The sequence below is a fragment of the Narcine bancroftii genome, chromosome 4 (assembly GCF_036971445.1).
Source record: "Narcine bancroftii isolate sNarBan1 chromosome 4, sNarBan1.hap1, whole genome shotgun sequence".
Taxonomy (NCBI): Eukaryota; Metazoa; Chordata; class Chondrichthyes; order Torpediniformes; family Narcinidae; genus Narcine; species Narcine bancroftii.
The window spans coordinates 120,916,491-120,935,584 of NC_091472.1; the positions used below are offsets into that span (position 1 = coordinate 120,916,491).

Here is a 19,094-nt window from a genome sequence, read left to right on the forward strand (position 1 = left end):
CATTAATATGCACAGGTTCCTCTACTACATACATGTATTTTGCTCAATGTATGCATTAATATGCACAGGTTCCTCTACCTACATACATGTATTTTGCTCAATGTATGCATTAATATGCACAGGTTCCTCTACCTACATACATGTATTTTGCTCAATGTATGCATACATGTATCCTCTTCAAAGTATGCATTAATAGGTACAGGTTCCTCTACACACATACATACATCCTGTTCAGCACCCACAGTATCGTCCGCCAAATGCGCGGCAGCTCTGCTCTCTGATTGGGCGATTGCCGGAAGACAGGAAGTGGCGTCACCCCCTCCGTTCTCTGATTGGGCAGTAGGTGGCGGACAGGAGTCGAGTCATTGTGGTAAGCGAGGAGAGCCAAGGCAATGTCCGGCAGGCGGCTGGCCAAGGTAATTGCTCGGTCTGTTGTACGTTGGCGGTGTGAGGTAGGCATGGAGAGCCCCGGAGAAGGGACCCACTTCATGGGCGCGAGGGGAAGGGATTCCGTTAGCTGGCATGTGAGAGGAGCGTGACGATGAGAGTCCGGCATGAGGAGGGTCGGGCGGCCATTAATACGGCGCGGCTGTCGGGGGGCCCAAAGCCGGGACGGCGCGGCCTACACGGCCCGAGTGGGGCGGCGGGTGGTTGTGGCTGGCTCCTTGAGCGAGTTGAAGCCGGGGCCTTTCCTCCGGGTGGCCTCGCTGCCCTTGTCCCAGCTCTGTACAGCGACGGAGCAGGCAAGGCGGAGGGGGAAACGTCCTGTGCCTTGACTCAGCGCTTTCACAGCTCACCGCAGGCAGGCTTCGGAGTCGATGCTGTCGCCCCTCTCTCTGCATTGAAATTAGCTCGATTTGAGGGTAAGGGAAGCCAACGAACACCCGCTGTATAACAACAGCCGCCTAAACGGAAGAAATAGGAGCCCCGGAGAAAACACGCAGACGCAGGAAGAACATGCAAACTCTTTGCAGGCGGTGCGGGATTCGAACCCGAGTCCAGCCGCTGGCGCTGTAAAGGCGTTGCGCTCAACACTCCGCCAACCGTGCCGTCTCTTCGTGTTTTATCTTTGGAAGGTTTCCTGTATTTTTATCCTCTTCGTCTCCCAGTTGTTTTACTTGACTGCTCTGCCTTAATTTCACAATCGTGACGTAATATTTCATGGTTTTGGTTAAGGGGAACGTCTATTTTTGCACTGGCTATGGGATCTAGGTACACTTAGTATTTTAGTTTATTTTGCTCTCGCTTTGGCTCTCCATTCCCACACGGGTTTGAACCCCCGATTTTTCTGGTTCCTTCCTCCACCCACATTTCACCTGATTCAATGTCTTTTTTTTCTTTCATCGCTTCCATTTACACCACTTCTACTATCCCCATATATCACCTCGTTTCTTCCCCCCCCCCCCAAATGTCTCTTTCCTTCCCTAGTTCACCAGTCCTTGACTAGCCTCTGTCCAAGCCCTTCTTGCTCCTGTCCAATTACTCCCATTCTATCCTTATTATGCTGATTGTATTCCCTCCTTACTGATTTGAATAAGTGTTCAGACCTGCAGCTCTGATCATTACACTATAGGAAGGACTTGATTGAACTGGAGAGGGTGCAGAGGAGATTCACCGAGATTGCCTGGGATGGAGTGTTCCAGTTCATGAGTTTGGGGTTTGTGATCCTTGGAGAGGGAAGGCAAAGGAGGAATCTGATCAAAATATACCGCCTGCCTGCGGTGAGTTCCTTAACCAGATTGTTTTTTTGGGCCTATATTCCAGCATCCCTTATATTCATGGTCTTTTGCTCTGAATGCACAAGATGCAGGCACTCAAAGGAATTTATTGTCAGTATTTTAGCTAGTTCGCTCTCTGGTTTTTCAAAGTCTGCCTCAATGTGTATGTTAAAGGACTGGAAAAAGGGATATAAATTGCTAGATCCTTTATAGGAAAGGAAATAATGAGATAATTATCTTGTTTAAAAACTGGGAAAATGTGTTCAGGAGATTTTGGTATGGTAAAAATGGTGGCGCTGCTATGGGTGCAGACACGGGGGAGTGGCAGCGCAGCTCACTCCTAATCCTGGTAGCTCTGTAGGTTTTAAACGGCCTATTAAAGGAGCCAGCAGTGTTTGCAGTAAAATCTGCAGATGCTTGTGCCCAAGATGGCAGTGCCTTTGCTTGGCAGTGTCCAAGAGAGACTTTTGTTTTCTTTTTTAATTCAATATTTTGAGAATGCTCTGTTTGGGAATCTGGTCTTGTGGATCTTTCACTCATAATCCAGATAAGGAATGTTGCAAATGATGCATGACTTGTGAAGGATATTGGTGGAAGGTGGTGGAGAAAGAAAATCAGTTGAGCTGTTTGACCTCGTGCACTCTATAGCATGGAGGAGAAACGGCACCCAAGCTGGTTATTTTTACCTTTGTTCTTTGAGGTTAGTTGTGGCAGCTCAGTAGAAATCATTCAATTCAGCACAGACCGATGAAGTGAGGATAGCACCTAAAACTTGAGGATTTTTGCATATTTCAATTAAAACACAATTTGAAATAAGAAAAGCCCATTTGATCCCTTGTGCATTCAACATGACAGCAGATTTTTTTTTTGCCTCTGTACTCCACTTGAACCCTAACTTTGCTCTAAGTTTACCTTAAGTTCTGAGATATTTCTTAAATGCAGAAAGCATTGTTGCTCCCTCCCTCTCCCACTAACCCCCCCCCCCCCCCCCCCCAAAGTATTACTAACCTAACAGGTGTGACACCTTCCCAGAACAAAGTGGCAATATAACTTCGTCCTGAGCACCACCACATCAAACCCCTGGCTCATCAATTCCAAGCCAAATAGCCTTAAATGCCAAACACACTGTAGGTTCAGCCTAATTATTTCCATCAACACATTCTGCAGCTGTAACATGTCACCTACCCTGCCATCCCTGATTTGGAATGTTTAGAAAATTTATTTCTGTCACTATTCTAACATTACAAATCCCTTACTAATCTAAATCTATGGCTAGTGCACTAGGAGGATGCTATGCTCAAGCCTTGTAAGAGCTTCATGTAAAGGTTCACAGAACCTCAGTCATTGATCACATCTTGCTGTCTTGAATCACTGCTGGACATTGAAAATGTGCAATTTTCAAAAACTTCACTGGAACAATTATAATTTATTTCATCTTGTACAACCTTCATGCATTCATTTGGGAGTTGGTGGCTGATACTGCCACCTCCACAAGATTTATACTAATGATGACATAAATTATTGCCACTTTTAATTTGAAAGTTCATAGTGAATGAACTCTTGGGTGGATATGTCCATAAATAAAATCGTCAATTCATGAAAATTGAAAGTGGACAAAGATTAGTGAGCATGACACAATTCTTATGGCATTGGGACATTAATGAATGAAATAGTTTGGGAAATATATGTTCTAGTCTGTTGTAAAACTTGATTATGATCCACAGTATAAATGTCCATTTTAGTAATTTAAATTTCCTTTTACGAGGATGCCAGCAAACCAGTGCCTGATGACAAGGTGGGCTCTCCAGTTTTAATTGAGTGATTTATTTTGTGGTTTTTAAAAAAAAAAACAATTAGAATTCAGCAATTGCAAGGTAGATTGGAACAGGCTATGCAGCCGATTCTTGATTATTCCAATTCCTTTCCAATATAGTATATCTCCATGGGTTACACTTCATAATGTCATTTTATAAAGGGTCATTTTGCTCATCATGTCCATGCTAACAATTAAGTACCCATTAGAGCAACTGGCCTTCTGTACCTTGACAATTCAAGTGGTAGTCTATATATTAAAAATTGCGAAAGTCTATGGCTCAGCCATTTCTGATGAAAGAAACCTCTTGCTCAGCTCACCTCTAAACTTCTGAAACCCATGCCTGGTTTCCTGTTGCTCTGCAATATGGACAGTTTCTCACTATTCTAATGATTTTGTATATTTTGATTAGATTCCTCCTTTGCCTTCCCTCTCCAAGGAACACAAACCCAAACTCATGAACTGGAACACTCCATCCCAGGCAATCTCGGTGAATCTCCTCTGCACCCTCTCCAGTTCAATCAAGTCCTTCCTATAGTGTAATGATCAGAGCTGCACACACTAGTCCAGCTGTGGCTGTGCAAATGTTTTTGAAATTATAATCTCCCTGCTCTTGTATTCTATTCCTTGGCAAAAGAAGGCAAGTATGCTTTCATATCCACCCTATCTCCGTGTGCTGGCACCTTCAGGAATCCTTGGACTTGAACACTAGGTTCTTCTGTTCCTCATTTCACCCAAGAATCCTGCTATTATTTCCATATGTTCTATCCCAAAATGCATCACCTCACACTTGCATCCACCATTGCCGTGTCCATTTTACCAATTTTTGAGCATTGTCCTGTAACCTAAGAATGCCTTCACTATCAACAATTTAAAAACCTTCTGCAAACTTATTAATTATCCAAATGATTAGCATGTATGACAAACTGATCCCTGGGGTACACCACTGCTCACCAGCTTCCAATCATCAAATTAACCCTCTACCATCATCCTCTTCAGGCAAGCACATGCACATAAATGTAATTTTATATTTTCTGTATTCCTCAATTATCTCCATGAATTTTTTGGGTGTGTAACAATGCCAGCTCAATATTGACAAGTCTAAAGCTACCATTTAGTTTTTACAAAGGATTTTACTTTGAAAATGCTGCATTTTTTTTCTTTCCATGCTGCTCACCATAATAGCTTTATTCTTGATTTTTTACATTTAAAAAAAATTTAGGCCTATACAGTATGTTTCCTGTATCTGAAGTTCTGTACACTGAAAAGATCCAAAAACCATACTTTGTCACAAGTTGAAGAAAAATTGCTCAACTTGCCCATGTGGAGCTCTGATGCTCTGTCGGTGCCATTTTGATAACACAGCTCTCGTGTACTGTACAAAGATAGAGGTGAAAATGGCAAAAAGGTCTGCAGATAGCACTATGGATATTAGTGAAAAGAAAAAGAGGAAACGTTTGTTTGTCTTTAGAACAGAAAGTTGTAGAGGAGAATTTCTCATGTTTGGTGCTACATTTATCTTATTTTGCAAGCAGAGATCTAGTTGTTTTTTTGGTATGTATTAAATATTATTTCCTGTTTGAAAAGCCTGCCATTATTTTTTGTTGTTTAATCACTGATTCAAGTATTTTGCTGATGCTACTGAGCCATTGTTCCGATAACTGAAAAAACCCAATAACCAAAAAACATCTAGTCCCAAGCATTTCGGATACGGATAAACTTACTGTGGCACGGTATCCGGCCATTTTGTCCCTTGCACCCGTGCTGTTCAATTATACCTGATTAATCTACAACCCCAGTATATTTGAATGGTGGAAGGAAACTGGAGCCCCCTGGGAAAACCCATGCAGACATGGGGAGAATGTACAAACTCCTCACAGACAGTGTGGATTCTAACCCCGGTCACAATTGCTAGCGCTGTAAAGGCGTTGCGCGAACTGCTACGGATTTTGCGTGCTACTTCCCACTTGACAGGAACAAGATGATTTAGTTATATAATTGTCAACTCTTCATTTGATTATTCCAATGCCTTGTTTGCTGGGCCACTCTTACTCCTCTCTTAAGAAAGTGATCCTCCCAAATCATTGCTGTTTATGCTTCATTATATACAGTGTCAAGTCTATCTTCAAACTTTTGATTTGCATTGGTTCGCCATTATGGAATGTGTTCATTCTGTATGTTTTATGCACTCCAGGTACTCTCTCTTAATTGGATACACACAGGAGAGGGCAGATGCTAGAATCTGAAACCAAACACAATCTGCTGGAGGAACTTAATGAGTCATGCAACAGCAATAGGAAACAAAGAACGGTTGACATTTTGAGCAAGAACTTGTTAAATATAGCTGTGGAACCAATGTAGAAGACAGGATGGTACTGAGGCTCCATGTGGGATTGGTGAATCTTGCTTAACATTTACTAAATCCCTGCCTGGTTCACTATATAACCAGGGTTGACATATGGTTCTGGCTTGAATCATTGCCTTTTGCCCACAGATGCTGCTTGACCTGCTGAGCTCCTCCAGTAGCTTGTGTTTAACTTCTGGATTTCTGTTCACCCTCGGAGATCATTTGTAGGGACAAAGTTGCACAAGCTCTTGAGCTGGTTGATTTTTTTTTGAATGCTACAGTTGTGCCCAATTTGAGACAGGTGCAGGTGGAAATCTGAAAGACATGCTGCTAATTGTGAAATAGAAATAAACTTAGTTTAAATGGTATATAGATTGGAATGGGGGTGTTGGGTACAAGGAAGAAGGATGTGTTCTGGGTGATAAATTGTGTTGGTATCTTGGCGAGATTCCTAACATATTTGATTCAATAACTACACGGAATACACCCTGAACTGCTCAGTACTTCTGAGTCACTCTTCCCTCCCCACTAATTGTCCCCTTGGGACCCACCCTGTGATTACAGGAGATGTTCCACTTGCTCTCACATTTCCTCTCTCACCACCATTCGGGGCCCCAAATTGTCCTTCCAAGTGAAACAACATTTCACCTGTGAATCTGTAGTGGTCAACTGCATCTGGTGCTCCTGTTGTGGTGGTCTCTACGTCAGAGAGACTGGATACAGATTGGGAAATTGTTTTGTTGAGCACCTCAACTCTGAGTCCCAATGGCCACCCATTTCAATTCCCTATCTTATTCCCTTGCTGGCATGTGTATGGTCTCGTACACTGCCAGACTGAGACCATCTGCATATTGGAGGAACAACACCTCATCTTCCAACTGGGCGCCCTCCATACATTAATATTGACTTCTCTGGCTTTTGTTAAAGAACCACCCCAGCTCTGTCTCTTCATTTTGTCTCCTTTCACACAAGCATGATAAATTCTTACCATGGCCCTTCTCCAATTAACACCTTTTGTTGGTCTGGATTCCTCCCCATCCTGCATTGTCTGAATACTGAGACTCAGATTTCCTGCTTCTGGCTCATTTCTTGAAGAAGGGCTCAGGCCCAAAACACCAGCAATATATCTTTGTCTCCTATAGACACTGAAAAGACCAGCTGAGTTCCTCCAGCATTTGGTGTGTTTTTACTACAATCACAGTCTGCAGACTTTTGTTTCACTCTGCTGGGTACTTCCTACATTTTTGCTGTTATTTGAAAAATTACACACCTGTCTTGATTCTTGAATGGTAATGTCCAAATATGGATTTTACTGTACATTTTAGCAAATGTGCCAATCCATTTAAAAAAAATGCAAGTTTCAGTGAGCACTGCAAATTTGTAGTGCATGCTAACCATTTCATCTGGTTAAACTCGCTCTGCCAAAATGTCAACACAGTGGTGACATTTAAACTTGTACAGTGACATTTACAGAATATCATCAGTCCGTCTGCCAATTTGTGTTTAACATGTGAATTTTACTTGCCCAAATTGTAGTTTAAGCAGAGCCCAGCAATAGATGCTGATTTGTAGCACATTGTGGTAGCATTAATTCATAAAGTTTGTTTGGCTAATTGGTATCTCTGGTGACAAATTGATCATCTTTAATTTTCAAAGCAGATTTTATTTCATTGTTTGCTTCCTCTCTAGTTCTGTGTGTTCTGAGATGTCTTGAGACTAGTGTGGGACCCAAACATTCTGCCATGATGATCAGATTAGTTTTGGTTGGTCAGAAGGTTGTATAGATCTGCCATTCTCAACCTGTTTTTTGGCTTTGGCTCACTTTAACACTGGTCAAAGTTTATGGACTCCCTTCCATGTGAAGCAGTCAAGTTTAGTTGGTTTCTGTGCTTCTCACCTACTGACTACATAAGCCATTAAAAATATTTTATGATTTCAGTGTGTGCCCCCTTTCTTAAATGTGCTGTGGCCCCCAGGGGCTCAGTTGAGAATGGCTGGTTTAGATTGAGCTAATGTCCCCATCTGATTTTTGAAGGTTCCCAACAAATGAATTCATTCTTGGATCAGGGGGTTCCATTGAGTCGGTGTGAATGTTATCTGTTTGAGGCATTTTATACTTAAATTAAAACGAGGATGACTAGAAGACGGTAGGACCATTCAGTGGAAAAGAGGGAATTTATCCTTGCAGTTGGGAAAAAATGAGAGAGAGGTTCTAAATGAGTTCTTTGCATTGGTATTTACCAAGAAGAACATGGACATTGAAAGGAGCCTAATGTGGAGAATGTTCATGTGTTGGAGCATTGTCAGGTCAAAAAAGAGGTGGTTTTCCATCTTCTGAGAAGTATTCAATCTTTGTTATTGCTGAGGTGCTTGTCCAAGATCTTTGCATTCTCACTAGTGAAAGCAGAGGTCCCAGAGGGGAGAGTGGCAAATGTGCCTTTGTTCAAGAGAAAAAAGGATAATCAAGCAAATTCTGTGCCAGTGAGCCTTGCATCTGTGTTAAGAAACTATTGGAAAAGATATTTGGGGATAGGATTTGAGCACATTTGGAAAGTGGTGGTTAGATTAGGGACAGTTAACAGGGCTTTGTAAAGAATGGGTCATGTCTTACCAGTTTGACTTTTTAAGGAAATGACAGGTGGTTGATCAGGTTTAAGCCAATGGAACTTGCATACATAGGCTTGAAGTGGTTGACAAGTTCCCTCATGTACTTCACCTTAACCTCTTGCCTTTATGTTAGCTATGGCTGGATAAAGTATGTAAGTGGTTTATTTTTATTTTCATTCTACACTTGCTGATTTCTAATTAGTTTTTAATTTTTTGAAGTTAGTTACTATAAGCATTAAAAAGATCTTTGACAATAATTCACATCAAAAGGCTGTTCTGGGATAGGCTCCAAGACTGCCTGAGATCTAGTCATCTCTTATGGCTCTCTCAGCTGCTCAGAGAGGGCTCAAAGGGCCACTTTGGTCCCCTCTGTACTGTCAATTGAATGTAGGCAGTGAGATCAGATAGTGGAATGGGTTCTGTATGATCTGACCCAATACTCTGCAATGGAAGAATTCCTGGTATTCCACCAACGTTGTTTTTACTTTTGTAGGAACTTGAGGATATCCGCAGTTCTGGAATGAAGCATTTCCGTGATATCCAAGTGGATGACGCGAATATATTCTGTTGGCAAGGGCTTATTGTTCCTGTAAGTAGACCGCAAATTAATTCACCTCGATGCAGTTTTGAAGTTGATGATTATTCCGTTCTCTCCGATTTTTGAATCTCAGTTCAGTTAATTTATAGCTTAAAGTGCAAGGCAATTTAGTAAACACCCCACTGCGTAATTGGATCATGGACTTCCTCACTTCCAGGCCACAATCAGTGAAAATTGGTAAGAATTTTTCCACAGTCTTCATCTGCTCTACTCACTTTACACCTACGACTGTGCAGCTCAGTTCAACAATAATACCATCTACAAATTTTCCAATAATACCATGGTAGTGGCATAAAGGAAGGGGATGAGTTGGCATACAGGATGGACATTGAAAAAGTGGCTGAATGAGTACACCATCAACCACCTTGCACTCAATGTTACCAAAACTAAGGAGCTGATTGGTGACTTCAGGAAAGGAAAGCCAGAGGTGTACAATCCAGTGATCATTGGGGGATCAGAGGTGGAGAGGGTAAGCAAATTTAAGTTTTCTTGGGAGTCACTATCTTGAGGATCTTTCCTGGACCCAACCCACTAATGGCATCATGAAGAAAGCACATTAGCATATCTAATTCTTCAGGAGTTTGCGGAGGCTTGTTACGACACCAAAAACCCTGGCAAATTTCTAGAGGTATGGTGCAAAATGTGCTGACTGGCTGCATTATGGTCTGGTATGGGAACATCAATACCCCTGAGTGTAAAACCCTCCAAAAGATAGTGGACACAGCCCAGGCAAAACCTTCCCAACTATTGACTACATCTGCAGGGGATGCTGCTGTTGGAGGGCAGCACACGCCCTGTTCTCGCTGCTGCCATCAGGAAAGAGGTACAGGTGCCACGAAACTCACACCACTAGGTTCGGGGACAGCTGGTACCCCTCTGCCATGAGAATCCTCAATGACAGTCATTCTGAGACTCATTTAAGGACTCTTAACTTGTGCACTTTGTTGATCGATTTTCTTTTGTCTCTCTCTGAATTGCACAGTCAGTTTGCTTACATTTGTTACGATTACAGTTATTTTATTTACATGTTTAGACTGTGTACAGTGTATTTTTGCACTACCAATTGGGGGTAATTCTGCGCCTCCTGCAGGAAAAAGGAATCTCAGATTTATGCGAGGTCGTGCATACTCTGATAATGAATCTGAATTTATCACCTTGCAGAAACTAAAATACATAATTTGATGTTACTCTTTATCATTCCAGTAGTGAACAGTTCACTAACAACTGACATACTGGCAACTGTCTGAAATTGATCTAAACACTGCATAAATGATGTCATTTTTGACCTTGAAATTAGCTTTTGACCATGTATCTGTACCGACTAATTTTTTTCCATGTTCTTAATATTGCAGTGCTCTTTCTTGCCTCAGATAATCTGCAGTTGAAACTTCACTTATCATTTCTCAACAGTTGATATTCCATAAACCCATATTATTCCCTTCCAATATTTGTCATTTAAAAACTTTGCCCATATTCAAACTTGCAAAAATCCCATTCACTTATCACTATTGAATTTTTAGCTCTAATGTTCACTCATGTTTCAAATTGCTTTTATATAATTTCCTTTGGTGTATAACTCACCATATTTGTTTCTCAAATTTTGGTTTCTCGATTATTCCCAAATTAAATGACTGTGTCGACTATATCTTCAACTGGCAAGTTTCTTAACTAACCCTCTACTTGACTTTATTCATTTGCAATATACCTTGAAACTAAGCTTTTGATCACTTTCTGTATCTTTGTGGTTCCTGACAAATATTTTGGTATTTTCTGCTATATTAAATGTGCTTTGGTGTTCGAGGGGTAGTATAAAACACTTTTGTTTCTATCATAAATATTTTTGGTGTGAATGAAAGCATAATTCTTTGTAATTAAACAACAGAATGCCAAGACAATTGTTGAGAATGAAACTGATAATTTTGGCAAAGGTTTCAGTAATGCTAAGTTACTGGATGAACAGTTGATCAAGTCCATTGATTGAATAATGCAAGTTCAATTCTCATCATGTCATTTGAACTTGATTATGAAATTGAGAGGTTTAAGGACTGGTGCAGCTAATGTAGCCACAGCTTCACAGTGCAAGACTCGGGTGCAAACTTGATCTCGGATGCTGTCTCTGTGGAGTTTACATGTTCCTCCTGTGATTGCATGGGTTTTCCCTGGATGCTCCAGCTTTCCCCCACAACACAAGGTCTGTGGTTTGACAGCTTAATTAGTTATAGTTAATTGTCCCTCATGCAGATGACTGGAGGGAGTTGATGAGAATGTGGAAAAAAAATAAATAAAAAATTGGATTTATGTAGACTGAGTGTTAATGGGTGGTTGCATTCGGCCAAAGGTCCCAGACTCTATGACGTGGGGGTTGGAAGAGTTAGTCTCAATGAAGAGACTACAATTTATCCTGTTTATTGTTTATTGCAAATGTTTTTTTGCATTTCAGTGTTAGTTCTACTGTTGCATTTGCTGCAGAGGAATATTGCTCATTATTTAGTTATTCAGTTGAATAATGAAATGTAGAAACTATACAAGTTGTTTCCTTTGCTACATGTGCTGCAGACTTCACCTGATACTATGCACTTCTATGACTGGAATGTTTGCATATTATAGGCTTTCTGTTGGTGTCTCACAGTTCTAGTCACAGTGGAATTTTCTCAATCTGTGTGACCTCATGGGTTTCCCATGTGCTCTGGTTTACTCATGCATTCCAAAGAGATGCTGTTTATTTGGCCACTAAATTGGTTCCAGGGTAGGTGGCAGGCAAGAAAATCAGGATGGTGTTCCTGGGCATGCAAGAGAAAATAGGCTGCAGAGAAGTAAGTGGGAGAATGTGTTCTGAAAATTTGTATAGGTGATGGGCAAAGTGCCCTCCTACTAGGACTTAGGGATGAGAAGTGTTCTATTATTCACTCCTGAAATGCAATTTGAAAGACAAAAATTAATACTTGGACATAGGAAAAAATTAAAGGGTGTTCTCAAAGCCTCCATGAAAACATGCAACAGCCTCCTGGGAATCCATAATAAATGACCACTAAAAGTTCAGAAGGAACATTCCGAACAAGAATAAATCTCAAGTCCACCTGGAAAGGGCCCACAGAAACCTAGCTGAAGAAATTCACCACTTCTCAAATCTTTCTGTCCCATTGGGCACTTCTGGTCGTGTCAGTTGTAGTCTCACTGGTCCTAAGAACCAACCTTGGGTGCTGAAGTCTTCCTGATTGTGTCAGAGGTTTGGATCTGGAGCTTGGGCTGCCACTGCTTTGAACAGGAGTCTGTACAGGTGCAGAGGCTGTTGGAGCACTGAAGGTGAATCCAGATACTCAGGGACTCCATTCTGCTTCTTTCTTTCCTGCTGTTAGGGTTGCTGGGCAACACTAATGACTATTCTTTGCATGCCTCATGGCAGACAGAAGGCAGTTTTGTGTACTTTTTTTTCCCTGCACTATTAAAGGGGAAAAAACTGCATGGAATTGCAGATATGGCATCAACATCTTGTGGCAAATTCTCCCTATTTTTAAATTCTCAATTCCTTCACAATAAAAGTTAAGGTGCTATCTGCCTCTGCACTCTTTACACACACTGTCCTGATGCAAGGTCTTGACCTGAAATGTCAACCATCCCTTTGCATCCACAGATGCTGCATGAGATGCTGTGCCTCCAGCAATTTGTTTTGCCTTCCTGTGAGCCTCTCATTTTCAGGCCTCCTCCATTTAGATAACTTGCCTTTTGATTATCTTATCAAAGTGCATGATCTTTGTTTCCCCCCCACAATAAATTCCATTTTCCAGGTTTTCACCCAGTCCATCTTTATTCAATTGCAGAACCCTCATCACAATGTGCTCTTAAATTTACTTTTATATCCTCAGCAAACTTGGTTCTTTCTATCTGAATTCCTTCTCTATTTCAGTTCTGTGACTCCCCCAATTAGTCAGTGATGCCTTTTTGTCTCAGCTTTCTTTTGCAGTGAAGTTCTGGGTTACTTTGTCTTAGCTGTCTTGTACACTTCAGTCTTCTCAATCTAAGTCAATATTGGCTGTACTCTTGTCTCTTGGGACAGCCCTCATTACAAGAATCATTCTGGTGAATCTCAAATGTATGGCCTGTTCAGAGTAAGGAGACAAAAATATGCAAAAAAAAACAATCTCCAACTATCACTCAGTCAATAGAATAGCAGAATAACTGACCTCTTGCATGCCAACCCACTTTATAATTAAGGCTGGCATCCCACAACTTTCTAATTTTCTGCTATATCCATAACTGATTATTAATGGGCAAAGACATTCACAAACCTCTCCATGCCTCAAATGGGGAAAAATGTTCTGCTTTTATGTTCCTCCAACAAGGTTCTAATTTGATATTTTTCCTCTTAATTAATTTGTTGCTACACTTCCCTCTTACCCTGTCAATATTGATTTGTATCTGTATCCTCCATTTAGCTTGCTTTAACTTTGTGTTTGCTTTATTGTTGTCAGTAAATGTTGATATATTTAGCTCTATCCCCTCAAGCCAGGGGAAAAAAAATTGTTCTTGGTTCCTCTTTTTCTCCCTTTCATTTTTAGTCTTTTCACTTCTTGGATCTGAATTTCAGTTATGAAAATGGTTTAAGATTCCTCCTGAATGAATCCAAGGGAACTTTCAGCTAGCCCTTGATGCACAAGTTTTCTCTGCATAAAATGGCCACTCTTGCTTAAATTGGCAAGTGTGGAAAAAGATGGGGAAATCATAATGTGGACACTTGATGCAACATGTCTAATTTTTTTGCTTGGGTTTCTGTGAAACTGCAGAATTTTGGCATCGACGTGAGAACTAGGGCTATTTTTAAGTACAGTGCATCATTTTGGCAAATGTTGCACTTAAAAAAAAAGTTGAAATCTATTTTTGCTGAAATCTACTGAACGCACTAGACTAATTGAGTCTAAACATTCCTGACTATGTGGATAAAGAGCAAATGGATGAAGCAGATGCATGCCAGTCCATATGAAAATGGTTTAATTTTAATTAATAAAGTGGTGAAACAGTGTGCTTTAAGCACTTTCTGCATTATCAGAACTCTTGAGAGTATAATAACATGTTGGTTTCTGAAATTGTGCAAAGAATTGTTTTTTTGGGGGCGGGAGAGGAAATCCTGCCTTAAGTTTCATACCAAGTGTGTAAATGGTATCTTATGGTTAAGACAGGAGTCATTCATCATAGTTGTGCCATTCCTTGTAAAGTGAATCCCCACCCTTCTTGGCGTCTATGGGGATTGGTAGATGCTGACTTTGAGTTTTCTGGTTGTTTGAGATTGTGTGGTTGATGAAATAACCAATGTGGGGGGGGGGGGGGGGTGAAGCAATTTTAAACTTGCCTATTTTTTACCTATTTATTTTCTATGATAATTTTTTCATATATTGATTTGGATGACATAAATCCCTAAAATATTGATACATTTCAGTGATTGAAAGCCTTTCAGGATGTTTGTCAGTTTGGAAAGTTTGCCTACAAGTTTCACATTTGTTCTATTGAATGTTGAGAAATTTATGAACTCTACAGTGAATTCAAATGATGTTGCAGTTGGCTCAACGGAGACCACATTTTCAATTTAACTTCTAGTTTTCATTTTGGGGATAGGAATGTTTCAGTCTCAAATCTCATAAATGGCTTACCAAAGAGCATGCAGTTTGCTTTGATACTTGTGGAGCAATGCATGTAGCAAACTGTCGAGTTGGATTATTCTGCTGTCAAGCACCTTTCTGGAAGTTTCTGCTTTGATTAGCTTGAGTAAATATTTAGTGAAAGGATCAAAAGGAATCAGTGCTTGGTATGTGCACATGAATATTTTTGATGTTGGCCTCGGCGCTAGATCTTGGAGTTGTGAAGGAACAGTGCCTGTCAGCGATCCCAGTGTGGAGGCTTCATCTAATACAGTATCTGTTCAGAGATGCTTTCTTTTGGGCACTGTGATGTCTGCTGTGGGTAACTGGCAACAAATCAACCCATCAGATTGAAGTATCCTCCTTGATATTGTAAGGTAAAACATCATGAGATGGGAATGTGTAAGGAGTTACCCTGTACAGGGCTGTAACAAGATGTGAATGCATCCTTGTACTTACAAGATAAGAGAGACATTGATGGATTGAGAGGCAGGAAGCTAGCAGGGAAAGGATAGCAACAGTTTTAGTCATTGGACAAGTAATGATATGATGATGTTCTAAGCACGTATCCAAGGGTATAAAAAATCACCATTTTGCTGATAACGGCAGAATGCATTCTCCGACTAACATGGTTAGTTGCAAGTGTTACAATCCGGTAATAAAGAACAAAGAACCCTGATTTCGACTCAGTCTGGTGTTTGTCTCACTCATTCATGAACAAAGCAGACCTAACAATTTGCACCGAGTCAGATAGCAACATTTTTGTTCTTGACCAAAAAAGGATGTACTTGGCATAGAGGAAGTGCAGTGAAGAGACGGAGTAGATTTAAGTGATGCGTGGAAGGAAGAATATACGTATGTTTCCGATTATCCAAAAAGCTCAGGACCAGATGTGTATCATTTTTTGGATGAGTGAAAAATTGTTTTAAGCAGCCCAGTAGCATCAGCAGAACATTTGTATCGGCTGTCGCCAATCCGAGTCACCTCCCCACTGCCATCGCAGAACCTCCCCAGAGCCCAAGCTCCTTGCTCTGATCCCCGACACTTCCCCGTGCATCGCCTGACCTGCCGACTCACTGATGTTACCAAACTGGTGCTACCAACGCATCAGAGCCCCATGTGAGCATGTTGGGTAAAATTATTTTCTCAACTTGTGAGGTCATGTTTGCTACTGCAAACACTTTGGATAACAAAGAACTTCAGTTAAGTGGTAATCGGAAATGTATTGGGATGGTGAATGGTATTAAGAATAAAGAGGGAGGGAGGAACCAAAGTAGATTTTTAGACTCTCTGCCACTAATTTTATTTTGAAGGAATGAGACACCCTCAATGTAAGATTTAATTTTCAGAGGCTGTTTGGCACCAGATAATATACCCAACCTAAATCTTTCCTAATGCCAAATGCTTCAGCTGTGACTAATAGCGAGCTGGTAGATGAGAACCAAAGTTCATATCATTGTGTGTCTTTCAGTGCCTAATCTATTGACGCAAGTGGGTACCCGTTTGCAGCTTTTGCATTTAGATAGGGGTAAATGCCAGAGAATCCTGTCTGATCCACTTGATGTACTATAAAACGAATGCTGTTGCTTTGTTAACACTATAACTATTCCTGTTTTAAAACAAAATCCATTCTCGTACATCTTTATACCATTGTTTGCAATATCATGTTAACATTGCTCATTGGCAATGAGCTGAAATATTTTATGTCACATGCCAATATGGTTGAGTGGCAACTTTGATAAGGGACTTGTATTAATTTTGTAAATGACAAATCTTTAAAATAGAAGTGATCTTGCACACATACAAAATGGTGGTCTCTGGACCGTGCATCTTTAAAAGTCAGAAGAGTTGTTGATGAATTGGCAAAAGCAGATGAGTCTCTTTGGGAAGAGGAAGTGTAATTTAAATTGTTAATATTCAAATTAATAAAATTTTCTGTATGGCCCCGTGCAAATTTTTTTTGGTTGAAATACAGAAAAATCAAATATTGACATTTTGACTGCTTTGGAAGTAATTTTGGCCTTTATAAGATGGAACATTTGCCTTGAGGTTGGTGACTTAAGGCATTCTACAGGGATCTGCTCTGGGACCCCTGCTCTTTGTAGTTTTTACAAACTACTTGGATGAGGAAGTGGAGAGCTGGGTGTTTGCAGAGGATATAAAAGTTGGAGTTGTGGATAGGTTGCAGGTTTGGGCAGAGAAATGGCATCTGGAATTCAATCCAGATAGGTGAGGTGATGAACTTTGGAAGGTCAAGCTTGATGGTGGAGTATATGGTTAATGGCAGGATTCTTAGCAATGTGGAGGAAGAGGGAGATCTTGAGGTCAGGCCCATAGATCCCTCAAGGTTGCCATGCAAATTAATAGGGTAGTTAAGGTGTTGATGTGTTCTCCTTAATTAGTAAGGGGTTGAGCTGTGACATAATGTTGCAGCTTTAAAACTCTGGTTAGATTGCATTTGGTTCTGATTGCCGCATTGCAAGAAGGATGTGGAAGCTTTAGCGAGGGTACAGAAGAGATTAACAGGATGTTGCCTGGATTGGAGCACATGTCTTGTGAAGCAGGTCTGACAGCTAGGACTTTATCTCTTTGGAGTTTCACAGGATGAGAGGTAACTTAATAGAGGTATACAAGATTTTTAGGAGCTTAGATTGGGTGAAAAGTCAGCACCTTTTTCCCCAGGGTGAAAATAGCAAATGCCAGAGGATATTGGTTTAAGATGCATGGAGGAAAGATTTTTATACAACGTGGTGGGTGCCTCGAATGCTTTGCTGTAGGTGGAGACTAGTTAATAGGGACATTCAAAAGATTCCTAGGTAGGCACATTGACCTTAAAAATAGTGTTATGAGTGTGAGGCCACGAAGGATTGCATTGTTGTGGAAGTAGGTTTATACAGGTCGACACCACATCATGGACTGAAGGGCCTTTATTGTGCTATTCAAAAAGTTTGTTGAAGTAAACATGGGGTTTAAAATATTGAATAACACAAATTGATATCGATGGGCAGCTTTATGATGAAAGGTTAAATTGTACTCTGGCTTTAACACTAATCCAGCATCATAAATGGCCCGGAAGTGACTGTTAAATGTCTTTATTGCTCATGTGAGCAAAGATTGAGGAATCCCATAAATACCACTAAACTATCACGATTACAAGAGAAAGCATTTGAAAAGATGATGCAGTTCTGAGAGAATTCTTTTTAACTTGCTTCATAGCATCAGATAATTGCTTGAATGAATGAGTAAGCATATTGCACATGAAAATCTTGTTTGCTGGAGCTTTGCAGGTACATACCCCTCATAACAAAAGAGGAAAAAAAATACAAATGGGCGAAATTCAGTTAACATTAAGTTCTTTCATTTGGCAAGAATACCCCGACGTAAAGCCACATATCTATTCGTATGCTGCTCTCGGGGTACCCACTTGGTGGCCTACGAGGTGCACTTGCTGTGGGGTGGAATGATGACAATCAGCTGGTGACCCAACTCCCCGCTGCCTGACAGCCCCCCAACTCTCCATGCCGACAGGAGCTGGAGTGCACTCCAAGGCACCTCTCCTGCCCCTGTCCCTTTCAGGTGGATAGCACGGCATTTTCAGAGCTGCCACCTGAACGACCATTCCAAAGTCTGTATCTGCTTCTGCAGGTGCATTCTTGGCGGAGAATGCACCTGAAAGTGGCCATTGAAGACCCTTTCAGGTGGACCCTCTGCTTTGAGAGCGATAGCAGGGGCGGATCTTAACCTGCAGACTCGCCTTTCAGGTGGCAGTCCAAAAAGGCTGCTTGCAGTGTTGCCTGGTCCACCTGAAAGGGCCTATTCATATCCAGAATGCCTCAGGATTTGATGGAGGCAGGGTGATTGGTGCTGCAGTGCCACCCATCATAAATATGTGGCATAGCAATGGCGGTCTTCCCTACCCATAATCCCCCATGCAGCTGGGGAACATAGAGTGGTTCCACCTGTGTGGGGGTTTATGGATAGGGAAGACCACCATTACTATGCCCGCATTTTGAGCCGCAGGAGCGGCCAGCTGGTCTGTGACTGCCTGCACTGGCCACCCCTGCCCCGCCGGCCCCCGCTGACCTCCCCTCCCCAGTAGGGCAGGGTCGGCAACTGCCAGGCAGCGGGGAGGGGGAGGGGGGGGGCGGTGGGTCGCTGGCTGATAGTCATCAGCCCGCCCCTAGGAAGCTGCTTACAGCTGCTGCACATTCAGGTACCTCGGTGGAGCCTGGCAATCTGCTGATTATCCCTCCCCAAGGACGGTTGGTGTCGATGCCTCGGAAGCGCATTAGCCGCATAGGGGGAGAGTATGCAGCTTTACAATGAGGTGTTCAGGCGAGTTGAAAGGGCCTTGAGTAATCCAGTTAATGTAGTCTGCTTC

At 41.5% G+C, this 19,094-nt stretch overlaps 1 protein-coding gene across 2 annotated transcripts in view; it reads left to right on the forward strand.

Moving 5' to 3' along the window:
• Positions 1 to 306: 306 nt before the first annotated feature.
• Positions 307 to 19,094, forward strand: part of LOC138761070 (ubiquitin-conjugating enzyme E2 L3-like) — a 54,946-nt gene continuing 36,158 nt past the window's right edge. Inside the window, exons 1-2 of one of the 2 annotated variants that reach the window (XM_069932652.1) lie at positions 307 to 416; positions 8,979 to 9,074. In XM_069932652.1, the coding sequence (XP_069788753.1) occupies positions 393 to 416; positions 8,979 to 9,074 (120 nt within the window). In that variant the 5' untranslated portion in view covers positions 307 to 392. Of the gene's footprint in view, positions 453 to 8,978; positions 9,075 to 19,094 lie in introns of both variants that reach the window. The other variant, XM_069932651.1, reaches the window with a different exon arrangement.